The sequence below is a fragment of the Rhinolophus hipposideros genome (assembly GCF_964194185.1).
Source record: "Rhinolophus hipposideros genome assembly, chromosome: 12".
Lineage (NCBI taxonomy): Eukaryota > Metazoa > Chordata > Mammalia > Chiroptera > Rhinolophidae > Rhinolophus > Rhinolophus hipposideros.
In genome coordinates this window covers 9115592-9134808 of record NC_138058.1, presented here as the reverse complement: position 1 = coordinate 9134808, position 19217 = coordinate 9115592, and the positions used below count along the sequence as shown (strand labels likewise).

General features: G+C 43.4%; 1 protein-coding gene across 3 annotated transcripts in view; it reads left to right on the top strand.

Moving 5' to 3' along the window:
* The window catches only part of IL1R2 (interleukin 1 receptor type 2), a 42898-nt gene extending 24246 nt beyond the window's left edge, over positions 1-18652 (top strand). For 2 of the 3 annotated variants that reach the window (XM_081068279.1, XM_081068280.1), the window contains exons 5-9: positions 2284-2458; positions 4620-4682; positions 5934-6069; positions 7540-7682; positions 9514-9711. In XM_081068279.1, the coding sequence (XP_080924405.1) occupies positions 2284-2458; positions 4620-4682; positions 5934-6069; positions 7540-7682; positions 9514-9695 (699 nt within the window). In that variant the 3' untranslated portion in view covers positions 9696-9711. Of the gene's footprint in view, positions 1-2283; positions 2459-4619; positions 4683-5933; positions 6070-7539; positions 7683-9513; positions 9712-15022; positions 15074-16305 lie in introns of those variants that run through there. The other variant, XM_081068281.1, reaches the window with a different exon arrangement.
* The last annotated feature ends 565 nt before the right edge of the window (positions 18653-19217 follow it).

The following is a 19217-nucleotide window of genomic DNA, read 5'->3' as shown; positions in this document are numbered from 1 at the left end:
CATGTGGGCTGTAGGCCTAAAATATTTACCACTGGTCCTTTATAGAAAAAGTTAGTTGATATAGACCATAAATTGATACTGGCAAGTACAGTTATTTGTTGGATCATTAAAAGAAATTAACCCTTTAATCAAGAATTAGATCCATTTAAAAAAACTTATATGGAAATAAGGAGATAAGTATATAACACTGTACTAACACATTTACTGCAGCATTGTTTATAATAAGATACTAGAAACAAGAAAATATTCTCCTTGAGGGATTAGATAAACTAATTTCCTCTCATAGGAACAGTGGAATATCACATACCTATTTACAAAGACGAGATAATTTTATATGTATTAACAAGGAAAGAAAAATACAATATTGTTATAGTTTTTTAAAGGCTTTAAATGGTATATATTGTATTTCTAGTTTATTTAAAAATATAGTTACACATATTTAAAAATCTGAAGGAATATACATTGAAATGCTAAAACATGTTTTGGGGACAAAGAAGGACTCAATTCCTACTTTTTAGAAGTCTGTATTTTATATATATATTACATATTACATTGCACTACTTTGCTGTCAGCAACAGCATTAAAGGTATTTCCATTGTGTAAAAGAAAAAGAAGTGAGGAACTGCCTTTCACTTAAGAAATATGTTATTCCTTACTCTATATAAACAGAACTTTTCAATGTGATCTCAATCGACATTACCTATAATTTTGTCATAATTATTAAAATATATCTTTTCAGATAAAAAAGAATAGGTTAACCGATTGACTAGTATTATAACTTCAAGATACACATAGACTATTAATTTAATATTGGAAACTTTTAAATGATTTTCTGAAAGTAGAGGAACGTAGCCATTCCCCATGAATTAGCCAGTCCAGTTACAGAATGAATTCGCTCTTGGTTTAGGAAGAGTATAAAGAGGACACGTGAGAGGAGAGAGCACAGACTCAGGAGGGGTCAGTCTTTGTTCAAAGCCCTGTTCCTTCATTTACCTGCTGTGTGGCCTTGGCCAAGTTACTTCACCTCTTGAACCTGCTTCCTGTGCAGAATGATAATTAGTCATTCATAGTGGCTGGGATTGTTGGGATATTAAATGGAGGACTGAATATGAAGCGCCTCCTGCAGGGCTTGCCATATAAATCTGGGATAAGGATAGCATGGTGGTGCTTAGTAAGATTTGTTCCCTTCCTAAGAATGGTAATCATTACTGAGCATGTACTAGGCACAAGTCTGTTCTAAACTGGCTGACATGTAACCCAAGGAAGTAGGGGTTGTTAATAGCTCTATTTTACAGATTATGAAATGTAAGGACTCACCCAAGGTCACACAGCTGGTAGATGGTGAAGCCAAAACCCTAACTCAGGACGTCCCACACACCATGCCATGCAGGGCAGCCCTGGTTGCCCACGGTCTCTGGCAGAACTGTAGTGCTGGGCCCTATTTGGCTTTTTTCATATTTGACCACTCGTGTTAGGAACAATAAAATCTCCCATTTTAATTAAATATATTATAAAGTAGTACTTTGTGAACCATGTGGCAAACAAACTCTTCTGGTTATGTCTGTCTTCCCATTCAGAGTAAGAATCTGGAATGACTCAAGGTTGTGTTTGACTTTCAATCATCATGGTTTTGAAAGAGATGTTCCTGAGAACATTTTTGTCTTCATTAGAATGTTTTCTTAAATCCCATTCAGCTTTTTTTATGTTATAGGAAGCCTTGCCCTTGAGGGTTCTATTCTTCAGAACCCATGGTATCTTTTACCCATATGAAAAGTATGGCCTCCTTTCTCACATTCAGTTTTTTCTTACAAATTTTTCTGCATCTCTACTGACTCCTAAAATTGAAATGATTTTTAAGGTAATTACAGCAACATTGTCTCTTGTGAACATTGTTTTCAAGTCACCATGACTACATACAGTTCTCTTCCCTGGGGGTCTCCCAAGTTAGGTCTGTAGGCAGCTGTTAGGCCATAAATATATCTGTATCTTAAATGGCCTACTTTGTTAAAGAAGAGTTTCTTTTTTCTCCCATTGTGCTTAAGCAAATGTGCTTTAAGCACTGTGGTTAAACAAATTGAGCAATTTTGTTTTATATGTTAACAAATTCCCTCTCCTAAAAAGAGAGAGTGAAAAGTATGTCCCAAGAATAACATTAGCAAAGTAAGTAACAGGGCAATTCTCGGGTTGCAAATTCAACACTGGTTGATAATACTGATGCTATTTATAGCTTTTGAGATATAAATTAGTATATAATATAATTCTGAAAAACCATTTTCTCTTAAGGATTCTGTCCTTTTGGATCAAGACAACAAGAAGTTTCTAAGTGTGAAGGGAGCCACTCAATTACTCATAAATAATGTGTCTGTGGAGGACGCGGGCTATTACAGCTGTGTTACGACGTTTGTCCACAAAGGCACGCGATACAACATCACTAGGAATATCCAACTACATACCAAGAGTAAGTGCTTGCCATGAAGGTATCCTTCCACCCTGCTTCAATAACAAGCACGCACAAGACAAATTAGGGCTCACACAGAATTCCTTGAATGTCTTTGGTACGAAAGGAAAACAGATACGACAACTTTCTTAAAACATCAGGCTAATCAGACATGTGTATGCCACCTTGAGAGGTAGAAAGCAGGATGTTATTTTAAGGAAAGGTGAACCCTTGGGTGGTTGATAGGGTTCCAAGTCTGAGGCTAAAACGCACCACTAGAGGGAGCCAAACAATAATTCACTTGGAAGGCTTGCACCTACCTCTCGGGCCCGCCATTCAAACATGGTTGCCATAAGTTGATGTATAATTCTAGGATACTAGGACTTTATCGGATTCTTCAGTTAAAAGGCTATGCATTGGCATATCCAGTGGATATTGCCCTTTCTTTTGGTCTTCCCCAAGGCATGTCTAGTTGCTCTTGAAACCAGGATTTCAAGCAGTGAGTGCTCTTATTAGTTTAAATAATTTCTACTTGAGAATAATGTTGTGAACAGTATTGGTTAGTATTTAATATTTGTTCAACATTTACTCCATACCTCCTACATGCTGGACATCAAGCTTGGTACAAGGGTCATAAAAGTGGTTAAGTGCATTCCACCCTACAGAGTAGACTTCTTTTCTTTATTTTATACACAGAATAATTACACAGTTGGAGTTTTCTAAGGGCATTTCAGAGAGCTCTGGAAATATATTAAGGTTAAATAATTGGTCTATGAGGGGGAAAGACTAGCTTTTTTCTCACAGAGAATCCAGAGATTCAATTCTACTACAGGGAAAATGTATCTCCCATGAACTGAAATCTCTAGATTACATTTCTTTTACTGTGTGTGACCATTCATTCACCTCAACTCCTTGTTCCCCCACAGGGGAACACGGTGACTTCCTGTGACTTTGAAGGGCATGCTTAGCCTGTTCATGTGGTACTGCACAGGAACACTAGGGGGCAGCCAACCCACATTTTAGCCTGTGTTGTGATCACAGTATCTCAGCACTTCTGGAAGAGTGGCTCTGGGCCAGCAGTAGCCGCATCACCCGGATATTGGTTAGACATGCACATTCTCAGGCCTCATCCCAGACCTACTGAATTAGAAACAGGGGCCCAGGGAGGGGAGTAGTCTGTGTTTGACAAGTCCCCCAGGGGATGCTGATGAGTCCTTAAGTTTGAGACCCGTGGATGTATAAAGTCCTTGAGGCTTGTGTCTCCTCTCTTTGCTGCCCCAGCCTCTGAATGGCAGCCATGTGAGGGAAAGGCTGTTGGTCACAGTTGAGAAGTCCCCTGCACTTTGGGCTCTACTGTGATGCTGCCCGATGCTGACTCATGTTAGGGTTTCAGATGCTCTTAGAGGAAGAGTGAGGGTGGAGCAAGCAGTTATGGAGACGAGCAGCCCTTTGCCCACCCCCAAGCTGTCTTTTTTGCTGCAATTAATGTGCCCAGTTTGTTCAAGCTGCTGGGAGACCTGCCTCTTGGGGAGCTGAGTTCTGAATCCTATGACATCCACTGCTGTCTCCCTAAAGAGATACATCTTCAATTAACAGGACAGTGGCCAACCTGGGCCACTCTATCACTCCGTGTAGGATTAACATTACAAATAAGTGGTTTCCAAGCCCCTGGGCCAACCTGGGCCACTCTATCACTCCGTGTAGGATTAACATTACAAATAAGTGGTTTCCAAGCCCCTGGGCCTCTGTTTTATTTTATTTTAGTTTATTTTTTTGAGGTGGCATCGGTATTCTGTGGCAGGCACTTGGCAAGGTGAGGATGGAGTGGAGGGAAATGTTTTAGGGCAACCCTGTGGACACTGTGAACATTACTGTTAAAAATTCATTCAGGAAGCCAGGGAGGTGAATGGTTAATTGTTTATCACAGAGAAAAGAACATCTGTGAGCAGAATGTGTGTTTAACTGTGGCTTCTTCCAGTAATCTCTCTTCTGGGAAAGGCATTGGGCAAGGATGCTCGTCTTTGTGGAAAGCCTGTTTCCTTTGCTAGACAAAGGTCAACTCCCACAATGGCTGGCCATACCATCAAGAATAACTTAGTTAATTAACCAAACAATGGACCTTGAACCTCAACTTGAAATGAAGCCTTTCCTAATTGAATCTTTTTTCCACATATCTTCTCAGTAAAAGAAGAGGAGACAGTTCCTGTGATTATCTCCCCTCACCAGACCATATTAGCTTCTCTGGGTAAGGCCTGCAAGGACTGTAACCCACATGGGGGCCTGGGACCCCTGTGTCTGTGACTGCACCTGCCACTTTCTGTACAATGTGCCTGGGTGGAGACCCTAGAACCCCAGCATGAGAGGCTGAAATAACAAATGACAGAGAGCATTTCCCTGTGTCAAATATTGTTAGAAATGGCACTGTTTGAAGCAAGTATCCTTTGCTTAATGAAAAGCCTACCTACAAAAATCTAAATGTAAAAATCTGAACATCTTGGTAGCTGTTATTAACTGTGGGAAAGGATTAATGGCATGATACTCTTACAGAACCAGTACCTGTACTATATTTAAAACAATTTCACCCTACCAAAACTTGGCTGACCTCAGCATTTCCCTAATACTCCGTTTGTAAAATGAGGCCGACTGCTGGCCCCTCAGAAACTGTTCTTGTTGCCAAAATAGCTGGTCAGCTAGTGGGGAGGTCTTATTTTCCCATTTTCCAGAAGGAAAAGCTGCCCACGGGCTCAAGACGGATGAAGGAAGGTCAAAAGAACTATACTCGGGTCAGGCTGGGGTTCAGATTCAGGCCTGTTTGTGAAGCCTGTATCCATTTGGTGTGTTTGTTTTTGTATAATGGTTTCATAGATCTTATGCTGGCTGCAGAGTCCTATTCTCTCTCTCTCTCCTGTTTGGTGTTAGACTTATATTTTAAATTTTAATTGGAGGCCATAGCAAACTCCTCGGTGTTCCCAGCCGAGTGAAGCTGCGTTTCCCACTGTTTCTCTGAAGGTACCATTTGTATAAAACATAGTGGCTTTTTAAAGAGTTAATCCTACGTGAACATGATCTGGGAATGGAGAGTTGAGACAGGGGAAACAGAGAGCTGAGACCAGCAATGAGCAAAGAGAAAGAATCCATATGTTAATTGACTTTTGGGGGGTAAGGATTAACTGTGAAAGAAGGCAGCTGTTGAATTCAGAATGCCCTGTAGGATCTGAGGGGCCTTGGGGAAGCCATTTGCCTCTGGGTTTTCATCTACCATGATGAAGACCAGTTGAAGGAACTGGAGATATTTGGTAAATACTGATTCTCTATGTAAATGGAATCATTTGAGGGAAACAAGTTTCCTTCTAAGAAAAGAATTAGTCAATGAGGGATGTTTGAGGAGGTGGGGAAACGGTCTATTGTTCAGATTTGCTGGTGGACGAGCGGCTGGGGTGACCCCTGTATCCAACTGGATTCTGACTTTCAGTGCTCTGTGTCTTGCTGTACACAGGGTCGAGACTGACAATCCCGTGTAAGGTGTTTCTGGGAGCCGGCACAGACTCGGCCACCCTGCTGTGGTGGAAGGCCAACAATACCGACATAAAGAGCACTTACCATGAACGCCGTGTGACCGAGGGGCAGCGCCTGTAAGTGGGCGAAGATGTGTGTCAGCTTAGAAGAGTCTTCTGGGCAGAGCTGTTGTGAAACCCCCATAGGCTTTACTGCTTTGTGTAGAGACAATGTCATATCCACCCTGTCAATATGACACGCGCCACATTCAAAATAGTTTTTCTGTTCTAAACTGTTGGATTTTTAGAATTTTAAAAATTGAGTTTTGCTAAGAATTAGCAATTGTTCTTGAGAACCAAGCTTTCTATGTAAGAGTTGAGTTGTACTCAACAACTTGACATTGAGGTTGCATTTTCTAGCTGTTTAAGCAAACATTTATTTCTTGATTTTTTAACAGTTTTTCTTTTTAAATACTTTGGAGTTAATATATTTCCATTCCCGACGGTGCAACCTGAATGCCAAACATTTTCACAAACCCTTAAAACAAACTTAGCCACAGTATCTGAAAGCCCCTTCTGTTTCTCAGGGAAACAGGGGCTGCCACAGTCTCTAAGGAAGGTTAATAGTAAAAGTAAGAAAGAATTATGTTCTCATAAGCATTCATGTCTGGAAAATGTTTTCTCACTCTGAATGTAGAACAATCAGGCCTTGTAAATGGGAACCATTTGCGTATGAGTAAGGGAGACTATTCAGTGTTCCAAAGTATAAAGTACAGATTTTTAAAATTGTAGTTTGTGTTCTCTGAATTAGCCTGAACTTTGGCTTGCCAAATTTTTGTCTTGTTTTGAAAGACCTATCAAAAAGGGTCTTTCTGGATGCAACCAAGTAAAAATTATATGTGGCTAGCACAATTGTTCACTTGCTAGTCTTCACTGTGAAACTAACATGTCCCATATCAGCTTACTCATACTGTCCATTTACTTAAAGGAGACTATTTTTTCCCCAAAGATTAAAAAAATAAAATTAGTCCTAGTGGAGCCACCTCAGTGACATTTTTATTCATACTAATACGCAGTAGTGAAGCATTTTCAGAGTCCTATAACATTATAAATCACAGTTATGTCGACTAGAATCATTCTCTTTGGTCAATATACAGCCCTCCACTCTGCACTTGCGTTTACAGAGTGAGAGTTGGACGTGGAGATGAAAGGAGGGGACTCTGTTGAAAACCGGATTCCTGGAAACTCCTTATCTTCATTATGCAAACAATTTGTTGGTGATACAGTTAAGTTTCCGCAAAACTAGACATTTCTATTCCCACTATTGGTTCTTTGTTCATCAAGGATCTTAAGAAATGAAAATTTTCATTGTCCTAAGTAAACTGGCTCCTGTAATTTCCTTGTAACAACTGTCCTATTACAGTGACTAACAGGGTTAGAAATTCTCCCACATAAGTAGGACATAACAGGATGTGCTCCCAGCTTTCTGAATCTAGAAACCAATGTAGGCATAATGGAGCCTTCTAACTGGGAATGTTTGGATGTCTGCGTTGTAAAGAGAAGCATGCATTGCATGTATCATGTTTAAGTCATTGTTTCTTCACTCAGGGAATACTCAGAAAATAATGAGAACTACATTGAAATACCACTGATTTTCAACCCAGTCATAAGAGAGGATTTGAACACGGATTTTACATGTGTCGTTCGTAATACACTGGGTATTCAGATGCTACATACCACAGTCAAAGAAGGTATGTATTTTGGGGACATTAAAAGGGAAAACATGTTGACTATTCTGTGGAAGCTAGACAAGAATACCAGTTCTCTGGATGATTACTTAGTAAGTCCCTTGTGTTTCCTCTTAGTGGAGCATTGAGAGCAAATCTCTCATATTTTATGATTTTTTTTTAGTAGGGTGGAGTCTGGCCTTGGAAGATTACATTTAACTGAAAATTTAAATAGCAAGCCAATTTTTGGAAAAGAGATTAAAAGTTTCTGTGATAAACTCTAAGAAACCCTGTGTCCTCGCGTGGTTCTGCCTGGATTGCAGGACCAGCTGTCCTTCATCCTCGAGGAGGGCGGGACATTCTTCATCAGAAAGTTGAGAAATCTTGTCCTCCAAGAGTCAGGGACTGGGAGATTCCCAGGGTTCAGCATAGCTTTAGATTTAAGCTCATCCATTAACAGGAAATAAAGTGCAAGACAAATCAACCCAGTGTCCATGTAAGGACATTTGAAAAAGAAGAGAAGACAAACCCACATTATCATTTTGACCAAATTGGTTTTTTAATGTTTAAGTACTGAGCAGGAAAGGGAGATGCTGGTAATGTGGTCTGTTGGCAGCCTAAAAGGGGGACAAGCCCATGTCATCCCCACCTGGAATCTCAGCATGCCTCCTGGGCAGTCTGCAGCAATCAGATCAATGCAGATTTCTCCATGTTTGCTGGGAAGGCAGCTGTAGATGTCCTACTAATTGGAAAGCTGAGTATGTGGTTAAGCCACCGGGCAGAGAATGGTAACATGACACAACTTTTCTCCAAAAAGAAAAGTCTGTGCGCCACCAGCATCACCCACTTGAGCCACTCGTTGAAAAATACAGATTTCTGGGCTCACCTCCTATCTATCCAGTCAGATTCTCCTGGGGAAGCCAAAGTCTGCCTGCAACTGAGTGGGTTCCTTTCATATTAAAGTTTGAGCAGATTCATGACCCAAAGGAACCTGTGGATTGTGGGGTCCTGATGCTGGGAACCTTTAAACATTTCTATAACATGAGCCTTGTGCCTGCATGTCCTTGGCTGAGTTGGCCATGACTGCCCATAGAGGGCACAGCTAAAAGCCCGTCACCGGTACTGAGAGGTGCATTCAAACGGCTGCTCAGAAAATTGTAAGCCTTGTGAGGTTTGAAGGAGTAAGAATCCCCCGGAGATGATAGCCTGAGATGGGGTCAATTCCTGGATGCCTACATGTGATGAACAGTAGCTTAAAAATGTAGAATTCTGGCCTCATCATTGATGCAGCTAAAAACACCCGTTCTTGTGTTTGTTAATGTTTTATTCCTAGTCTCTTCCTATATTTTCACAACACAGAGGTGCCAAGGAGTAAAATATGACACAGTTGGGTTCAAGCAATAATCTTGACGCCTATCGCTCCTTTGTCCGAAGTTTGTTTTGTTGTCCTTTGTTACTTTATTGAATCCTCATGACACCCAGGCTCATTGGACAAGGGCAAATTGTACCCTGGCCCGGTCACAGTTGGCTGGTTGAAACCTAAACAGACGACATCATACTGCACACTATTCAACACAAGGAACAAACTGAGACCCTCGACACCACCCCGCCCCTCCCCCCCACATGGTTTATCTCTGGTGAATTTTGGTTCCACTTGGCTTGTTTTCCTAATGCCACAGATGTCATTCTCCAATGTCCTTTATCTTGGTGTCAGGGACACACTTCCTGAAAATCAGTGCACATTTATTAGAAAAACATCCCCCACTGCCTTTCTTCCTTCTCTACCTGCACTGTACTGTCCTATTGGGCCGTGAGAGAATTTTGGAGCCCTGACGTGATTCTGTTCTTCCTACAGCCACCACGTTCTCCTGGGGGATTGCTCTGGCCCCCATTTCGTTGGTCCTCCTGCTTTTGGGGGGACTATGGATGCGCAGACGGTATAAACACGGAACTGGAAAAGCCTATGGTCTGACCGTGTTAAAGACTGGCCATCAAGATTTTGAATCCTATCCAAGTAAAATAAAGGAAATAAAATAGTTCAAATACAAACCACATCCTTTCCTATGGAAGTGTCTCTGCCTTTGTGAGGGACCCTGTTCTTTAACTCAGTTGTTAACAAAGCTGCTGTGTTTACAGTGGGTTTGTAGTAAAGGACTGAAGTATTAATGGGAAGTTTGTTCTGGGAAGTTTGTCAACTGAGTGACAGGAGCAAACGTGGGTCAGGTTAGTAGCTCTCTGCCACTCATGACCTACTTAGAAGAGTGAGGTACCCTTAGACCCGAGTAAGAGTCAGAAGCATCGAAGTGAGTTCAGAAATTCACGTGTTCATAATTTAACAAAAGTGTGCTAAGTGTCCATCTTGGGGGTGTTGTATATACAAAGGTAGTGAAGACGCAGTTTGACTCTTTAGGAAGATGGAATTTCATTTTGAGACTGTGAAGGATGGTTTAGAAATGCTAAAGAAGAATAAACAACATTTGGCAAATTTTTTTCAAAAGGATGATCCCGCAAATAGCAATTAGAATAGACTGTCAGAAAAATACACATTAGAACATATTAGTGAACTGAGAAATAGACTCAACTTCTTAACAAAGCTTCTGAAAATAAAGAGAAAGGAAGGATACTGAGATAATTGCATACACATTGGGAAAAAAATAACAGAGCCTTTTATATCATCCACTGAAAATAAAATCCAATTAAATTCTTTTTAAAAATCAAACTGTAGGAAAATTGCATGGCTCGCTCCTTTACCCGTTTAAGTGACTGTCCCAGAGGCCCTCTACATAGCACCTCTTTCCATCCCTCCTGCCCTCACTCTGTTTGTTTCATTATAGCTCTTATCACCACCTGACCTTCCATTATATACCTGCTTATTTTCTGTCTGCTTTCCCCACTGGAATGGGAGCTCCAAGGCAGAGCTCCCAGGCAGCAGAGATGTTATTTTGGTCACGGCTGTATCTCAAGTACCTTAAATCATGCCTGCCACATACTAAACATTTAATAAATATTTGTAGAATAGATGAAAATAGGATGAATTGTCTTGTGTTCACTACCAATAAAAAAATCACCGGAGTAAGAATTGACAGGCTTGATGATGTTACAATTTCTGCATGATAAAATAATAAAAGCAAAAATATAAAGGAAATTGTGTCAGTCAAGTTCGAGGAGTTAATAACTTTAACATCATAACCCTAGTAAATGAAAGAACATGAGTAGGAAATTTACAGGAGAAACACACATAAAAGAACCATGGACAATGATCTGTTTCAGTAATAATCGGAGATGTAAATTAAAACAACATTGAGATACCAAAGCACTCACACACTATCAAGTTTTAGAAGGTGATATCAAGGTTATTTTAAAACAACCACTCTCACACGCGATAATTCCATTTATCATTTGGTACTGGGAAATAAAAAGGCAATATGCATCAAGCCAGTGGGTACGGGGTCTAGCTTTCACCTTCTTGCAAGAGGCACGTGGGGCACCTCTTCCCAACTCTGTTCAGGGCTATCATGCTGGTAGCTTACCGTTGGCCACCGTGGGAGTGTTTATACTACAGAAATTGGCAAATGCCACGAGTTCACCTCCCCTCCCCATCACACCCCTGCAAGGATCATAGAGATGCCCAGTAATGCTACGTCTGGGAATTACCTTAGGAAATAGTTCAGTTAAAGAAAATGATTAGATATATGAAGTAGTTCAATGAAACTTATTTCTCTGATGATGAAAAATTATGCATCAATGATAAATTAGAATGATCATGAATGTGAGACTGAAATATTTATAATGTTAAGGAAAAATTCTTTATTGTTTTAAACAATTTATATGATTACAGCAATAGTAAAATTTGTTGTGGCTAGAAAAAGAGAGAAAAGCAAGGATTTTGAAGACAGATTTCTTGGGTTCCATTCCAGCTCCACCATGTGGCACCTCTGTGATTCTGGGCAAGTCCTTTAATCTCATCGTACATCAGTCTTCTCATTTGAAGAATAGGAATAATACCGGGAACCATCCTAGAATGCTGGTATTTAATAATCAAAAAACATAGGAGGAATATACACGAATAAAAATAGTTGTATTGTTTAGACCAAAGGTTGACAACAACCTTCTGCCCTTATCCAGGCTGCCCTGTTTCTGTACATACAGTTTTATTAGAACTCAGCCACTGTTTACATATTGTTCATAGCTGCTTTTGCTCTTTGAACGTAGAGCTGAGTTTTGAGGTGGAAGGAGAGGTGTGGACATTGCAAACAGCGGCTCTGGGTACTTGCGCCCTTTCTAGATCTCCAGACTTGGGTGCCACATATCTTTCATTCCCCTTTTTTCCTGGGACTCCTCCAACAGGTCTCTTCAGAGTTCTCCACCTTCAGATTTTGGCAGCTTCACCAATGACCCAGAAAAGAAGCCGACTGCAGCCAGAAGAGAATCACAAATGACTTTCTAGATGCCCCTTTGACTGCACCCCGTACATATTTCCTCCCCTGTGCAATTCATAAGTGTAGGGTCATGCTGTTAGGGAAAGTAGGACACATTGGGAAATTTGGACACTGCATTTATGATAACAGCAAGGAATACATGTGATACTGAGATTGTTACTTTTTAAGATAAGAGTCATAACCTTCCTAAGAGACATACAGAAATATTTATGGATGATAGTTGAGATTTACTTCAAAATAATCCAGTGCTGGGTGGGAGTATAGATGAAATAAGTTTGGTCAGATGTTGACAATTGTTAATACCTGTGATGAGTGCATGGGGGTTCCTTATACTACTCTCTCTATTTTTGTATATAGTTAAAATTTTTCATAATACAGAGGGGAAAAACAGAATAGAAACAACCCAAATACCCACTAGGCAAGAGAATGAGTATGTAAATTGAGGTGCAGTAGCATAGTGAATTATACAGTGCTGAGAATGCATGATACTCTTTTATAGAAAGTGAAAAAAACCTAAATCTGTCTATCTATCTATCTATCTATCTATCTATCTATCTATCTATCTATCTATCTATCTACACATATACATACATATATTAATATTTATTTACATTTAAGAGCATATATGAGGTTAAACTATATTTTAACTGTACATAGATGCATGCATGTATATTTAAAGGGCACATGTGTGATTTTAAAGATTTAAACTCGCCTATATTTTAAGAAAGCAAGAAAATGAGACACCCATGGTTCAGGATTGTGCATACATCAGGTGACAGGTAGGGGACAGGGTGGGATGAGTTAGGAAGACGTAAGTCTCATCGAGTTCTAGATCTCATGTTGGCTGGTATTATTGTTTATTATCAAACAGATGAAGAAACAGGCCACTCCCGGGCCAATGAAGAGACTATGTCTTGAACCAAGGATTCTGACTAATTTTGTGCAACTGAGTCCACGTTAAATGAACAAACAAAAAGAAACAAGGTGGTTTCTTTCCTTAACGTGGCCAATTTCATCTATTTATTTTGATTCTATTGGTTTAAGTTTCTGAAGGTGCATTTTTTTCACCTCTCCCTGCAAAATCAGGGAGATGGGGCAGTAAATAGTGCTTGACAGCCTCACACGTCTATGCACTGCCTGTAGGAAAAACAAGCCCTACGTAATCAAACACCACCTCTCCAGGAACTAATTGAGGATAGCCGTGGACACCAGTAACAGGCACCAACAATAATTTATGCACTAGCAAATGAACTTGATGTCTCAAGTATTTCATATGCTATCGGAATATATAGGGGTTTTTCAGAGAGTGGGATTGTATACCGATTGTACAACCCCCCAGAGTTAATTCTTGCCCATTAATGCGTCCCCAGCCCCTGGCATGGTGTCTTGCCACTTAGGAGGGACTTAAGAAGTGTCTGCTGAGCAGATAGATAAAATGTGTGTTCCTTGGGTTTTCCCAGGCTTTTCCAACCTATGTGGACAAATGGGAGCCCATCAGCAGGACTCTTCCAAGTTTCCTGGCTACTCCCAAACTCGCACTGGTTATTTCCATGACTCCTGCCAACAGCTCACTTGGACCCATATACTGGCCTTTTGTTTTCGTGGCTGTTTTCCTGTCGTTGTCATCCCCACCCACTGGTGTCTGCCCCCCATGCCATCTCTTCAGCACTCCTTGTTGTTGCTGCCACTGGCCTCCCAGAGAGCCCTATCACCCTATAGAGGGCATTATCCTGGGGTGTTGAGGGGACAAGCAGTCAAGGTGCAGCCTGGTCACCCGCGGAGCCAGGAGCCTCCCTGAACACTCGCCGAGATCTCCTTCTGTGGCATATGTGGTCAGACCAGCCCCTTTCCTACAGGGCTCAGCCTCGGACCACGCGCTTCTTCCCAACGTGCTTGTAGAAACCACTTCATTCTTCTAAGGCAAAGTAAAGCAAAGCCAAGCCAAGCAAAGCAAAGCCTCCTGCAAAGAAACTCTCAGAGGGACTATCCACTGGTTCTTCGGAAACGGCCCAGCCTACAGTTACCAGCCACTGAGCGAGGCTGAGGCGTCAGGCTTCGTGGGGCCAGAAGCATCTCAGCCAGCTGCAAGGATGAGGGGAGAGGAAGCTTTCGACATAAGAGAAAAAAAGCAAGAATGAAGAAGAGGAAACCGACATTTAAACATCTGCAATGTGCAAAATGTGTGTATGTTTGACTCAATGGAATCCTCAGAAAAATCAACAAGGCAAATATTGTAACCCACACTTTAGAGATGAGGACACAGAGCTCACGTATTTGAGATATTGTGTTGTAGAGAGTGGGGCTGAGATGTACAGCAACACAGGACGACCTAACATGGAATCCCAGAGCTCAACACAGCTGCAGAACAGCTGCCTCAGCTGGGAAGAGGCCCTGGCAAGAATACCGGAAGGAGCAGAGCACATGTTTGCTTTCCTGGGGGCAGCCTGGCTACCAAGAACCTGAGTTATGCAGGTCCGGTTCCTCTCCAAACTCATCCAAGATGCATCTGGAATCTGTGAGGGGACAAGAGCGGCTCTAACGTGGATCCCTCCACAGGGAACGAAGCAGCACAAATGGGACCCACGTGTGCTTTCTCCTACAGTGTTTCCCAGGTTTTTGTTCTTTCTGCCTGTGGGACTCTAGTCAGCCTGTGGGGACTGGGATGAGCAGCCCATCACACAGTCCCGCTCACCTTTCCAAGGCTGCTCTGCCGGTACAGATGTACAGGTGTACTTTGCATAATCTTTCTGAGCCTCGTGGGGGGCAATGTGGATTTAGCCCCCTGAAGGCTCGGAAATGATTAAGAACAGTATGTGAATTAACTTAGGGGCAAAACCATGCTATTCTCAAGCCTGAAAATTCACCCTGTTGAATTTCCTGTCCCAGATGAACTGTGTTAAAATTGTGGGTTTTATTATTTTTCAGATAGAGTGAATTCAAGAGATCAGGAGACGACTGTCACTGAAAAGGTTACTTGTGAGTAACAGGAGAAGGGACATGCCATGCCATGCAGGGCCACATGGGGAAGTCCCAGCGTGGGTGGGGAGACAGAGGGAGCGAGGGGAAAGAAAGCATGGGCCTTTATTGTGGTTTCTGTGGAAGAAATGGGCAAGATGGGGGAAGCAGGCTCAGGGCTGGCTAGTTTGAATGATTTCAGTGGGCTCTGGGGCACAGGGACTGTCCCTGGTTGTCTTTCCCTGGTTGTCTCAGGGCAGGTGGATAGTGGCCTGGAGAGTGAGAACCCCACAGAAGAGGTGGTTGTGTTGTGAGCTCAGGACTGGTTGCTTTATATTTGAAAAGTGTGCTCTAAGAATTCGGAGCCTTGGGTAGGGGGTGGGGAGAGTCCCTTTCAGGGTGAGCAGGGCATGGAGATCCAAGCCCCAGCAACACCTGGTTGACACACTTATGTCCATCCTTGTCTGAAACAGCTCATCAGAAGTTCTGCAAAGAAATTAAAAGGCCAAAAGTAAAGAGCCAACAAAATAGATAGGCTCCCAATTTTATTTTTTGCAAGGAGAAACTCAATTTTTATTAAGTACTGTCATGCTAGTCAAGCAGTCACCGTAACTCTCGCAAGTGTTAGCGGTAAAAGGTGAGCGTTGCAGGGAGCTGTGGCCTTGTAATTCGTAGCCTTGACAATATCCCAAAAAGAATATTCTGTAGCTCAAATTTGAAGTTCGAAGATGGAATTATTTTGCCCTTGTAAATTCAAGTATAAAAACAGCAGACCTCAAAATGTTGACATCAAAGCCCGAGTTTCCTCTTCCGTAATTCCTTCTTGCTCGGTCCTGGCAAGAAGGCTTCTCTACAGTCTTCTGCAGGGAAGGGTGTGGTTTCTTAGGCTTTGGACACAGAATTGGTCTCTCACACGTCCCCTTTAAAAAAGTCCCAGTGTTAATACAAGATTATCACAGAGCAGACCCTATTTGCACCAATTTTAAATTTAAGCCTTCCCCTGGCCTCTGAAGAGCATTTACCAGGCAAATGTTGTCCCCGGGGTACCTGGGGGAAGAAGGGGAGGTGGGGGTGGCAGAGGCCACCCGTTCTCAGAGTGCAGACCCCAGGCCAGCAGTATTTGCTCACTGGGCTCACTGGGAATGACAGAGCCTCCAAGGAGACTTGGGGCGGGCCCAGTGCCCAGGGGCAACAAGCCCTCCACGTGATTTCGTTGTGTGCTCAAAGTTTTAGCCCCACTGTGGTCTGTCTAGGATCCACGACCGGGGAATGTAAACCCTCCTGGGCCAATTACTCCAGCCGCCATTCGTGACAGCGCACGTTGACCACATCTGGGAAATTCCACCCGTTCGTCTCATCTGAGCATTAGGGTCCGGATGCCTTCTTCAGTAATGTACGTGTCGCCGGGGGCACCTGCACAGTCTTCCAGGCTCTGGGTCTTTCTTTGGGGCCTTTCTTTCCCACTCAGCATATTTGAAATTTCTTATTGAGTCTTTTCCCAGTGTCCTGTGCTTTGGGCCCTGCCTGGTGAGAGAGCCTCCCCAATGTGTGGTCAGTCCTGGGCTGGAACCCCAGCTTCCTGGCTCGGAACTTCCTAGGCCTCTGCCCCTTTCCCAAGGGAAGGGCTTTCTCTCAACCCTATTTCAGCTGCAAAATCACCCTCTTCACATCACAGACCCTGGGGCCCCGTGAGGATGGCCCTCTCACCACGTGCTTCCCAGTCGTAGGCTTTTCCTCAGCTTCTGAATGAATAAGACCCTGTGTGGCTCTTCTCCCCCATAAAGATGTTTCTGAAGCGGAGGGAGATGCTTCGAGTGTGTGTGTACAAGGTAAGCAGGCGGCCCCCAGCCATGGCTGCGTGCGGGGACCACTGAAGAGACTGAAACAGTGTCACCGACATCTGGCCCCACCTGCAGGGACGGATTCTGCTACAGGTGGTCTGGGCGTAGTGAGCTGCCTAAGCCCTGCAGGTGATTCTAATGAGCAGGCCGGGCTGGATACCCCTGTTTTAACCTCTTCTGTTTTCTAGCGCCTGTGGGCCTGAAAGCCTTATTTTCCTTTGCTTTCCGGACCAGGCATTCATTAATTCACTCTTTCATTCACCTGCCATACTCCTCTGGATTTTCGTCTTGTTTGGGTCTTCCATGTGAGAGCTATAAAATCAGTGAGTCTGGGCTTGCCAGGTCACCCAGCTCACCTTCTCTCTCGAATTGGATAATAGCCCTCGGTCCTACATCTACCCTGGCCAGGCTCCATACCGCTGTCCCAACGGCTCTCCTTTACTATGCCTCGTCTGTGTGTCCTTTCCTTTATTACCATCCTAATTACATATAGTTTTCAGTGATGCTCCTTCAACGAACAATTCTGGCAACCTCATCTAACAAGAACCATGTCACACCCAGCAATTCTTGAACCATTTCACAATTCTTAGGTTATGGGCAAACCACGTGAATTTAGGATGCATCTCTCCCCAGTACACTCCCTGGGGCAGATGGAGACAGAAACTGGGGGAGGTGCTCTGCTTCTGCCCACTCAGCCTGGGGTGACAGCGCAGGGCTGGGACCTCTCGGTGCCCGTGGTCAGCGCAGGAACTCAGCAGCCTTGCATTTTAAATGTAGCACCACCCCTCCTAGAAAGGCTTAGTCTGATTTCATTCAGCGTGGCGTGGAATCCAAGCACTCTCACCTGGAGCTAATGTAGTTCAGGGTCAGGGTGCAACAGTCTGCTTCGCAAAGGTCTTTGTGTTGGTCATTACATGGCCTGGCCCCTGCTCAAGCCTGATCCTACTTCAAACGGCCTCAATATAAAAACCACATGCTAACAAACAAACCAGCAAACCAATCAACGATGAAGTGCAGTAGTTCCCCCCACCCCCGCCCGGGGAAGATTCTGCAGGGCAGGGCAGAATACAGACTAGACTATGATGTCTGCGTTACGGAAGTGGCCCACCACCCAGTGAAAATCAACCTGGACAGCCATAGGGCCCCACAGGGACTGCCACAAGTCACCAAGGAAAAGGCCAGCAGGGCCACCACACCTGAAAACCAAATCTTTGCCCATATTAGATGTTTCCATCACTCGGTGTGAATTGTACCCACGAATTCCACTCCTTAGCACTGCTTAGCTGTTTTCCTCAGCTGATTTTGAACAAATTCAGAGAAAGGACAGAAGAGGAGGCAGAAGTGGAGACTGGACATATCTGTATCACAGCAGAGCTGGCGCTGGAAGGCGTGTGGCAAAGGAGCGTCCTGATTGTGAATATCTGAGTTGGCCAGGCTCTGGCACCCGGTTCCAGGAAGTGTGGGGCCCCATAGGGCTCCTCTGTGTAAGGTCTGGCCTTGGGGAATTTAGGACCTAGGGGAACCCATCAGCAGCTGGCAACCTGTGCACAGCCTGGACCCTAAAAGGTGGAACAGGAGTGCGTGACTGAGCAATGCACTCTCGGCTTCTCTCTGAAACTCACAGTAGGGGCCCTCACACTCCTCCCTCAGGGTGACTAGTGAGGGGACGACGGCCAGCAGTATCCAAATGTAAGCAAACATCAGGAGCGGAGGCCAAATCTTACCTCCTGAAAATAAACCATTCTTGGTTGTTTTTAGCAACTGTACTGCAACTTCTATTGTTCCTGTCCAAGTCTTCATTATCACGGGTTTCTTCCTGGAAAGAGGACAGGGGGAGTAGTTGGACTCTCGTTCAAGTATGAGTCCCACTGAGCTATCTTCGTGGAGCCCAGACCCGGAGAGCCGGACAGAGCCTTTCTAAGGCCATCGTCCAAACCCTTGTTTCCGGTGGCGTCTCCCTCCATCTGCCGAGGACATTTGTACCAAAACCAAATGGCCCAGCAGCTGTTCAAAGACATTCAGAAAAGAGGAGGTCCTTACAACCTCGTTCCCAGTAGGTGATCAGTTAGTGTTTCTTGAATGAATAAATGAGGGAGTGAATGGCTTGTGCACTAAAAGGATGGGGCAAAAGGAAGAGCTTTTCATATTCCCATTGGCTTTCCTGCAACTGGCTTTCCTCGTGCTTTTTCTTCCTTTCCAAATTCTACTCCCACTTTAGGACTGCTCAAATGCCTGCACTACAAAGCCTTTTCCAAACTGGAATAATCTATCCCATGCTGAATTCTATTTGGGCCTTAGTGCTTTCAACTTTCTATGCCGTTAAT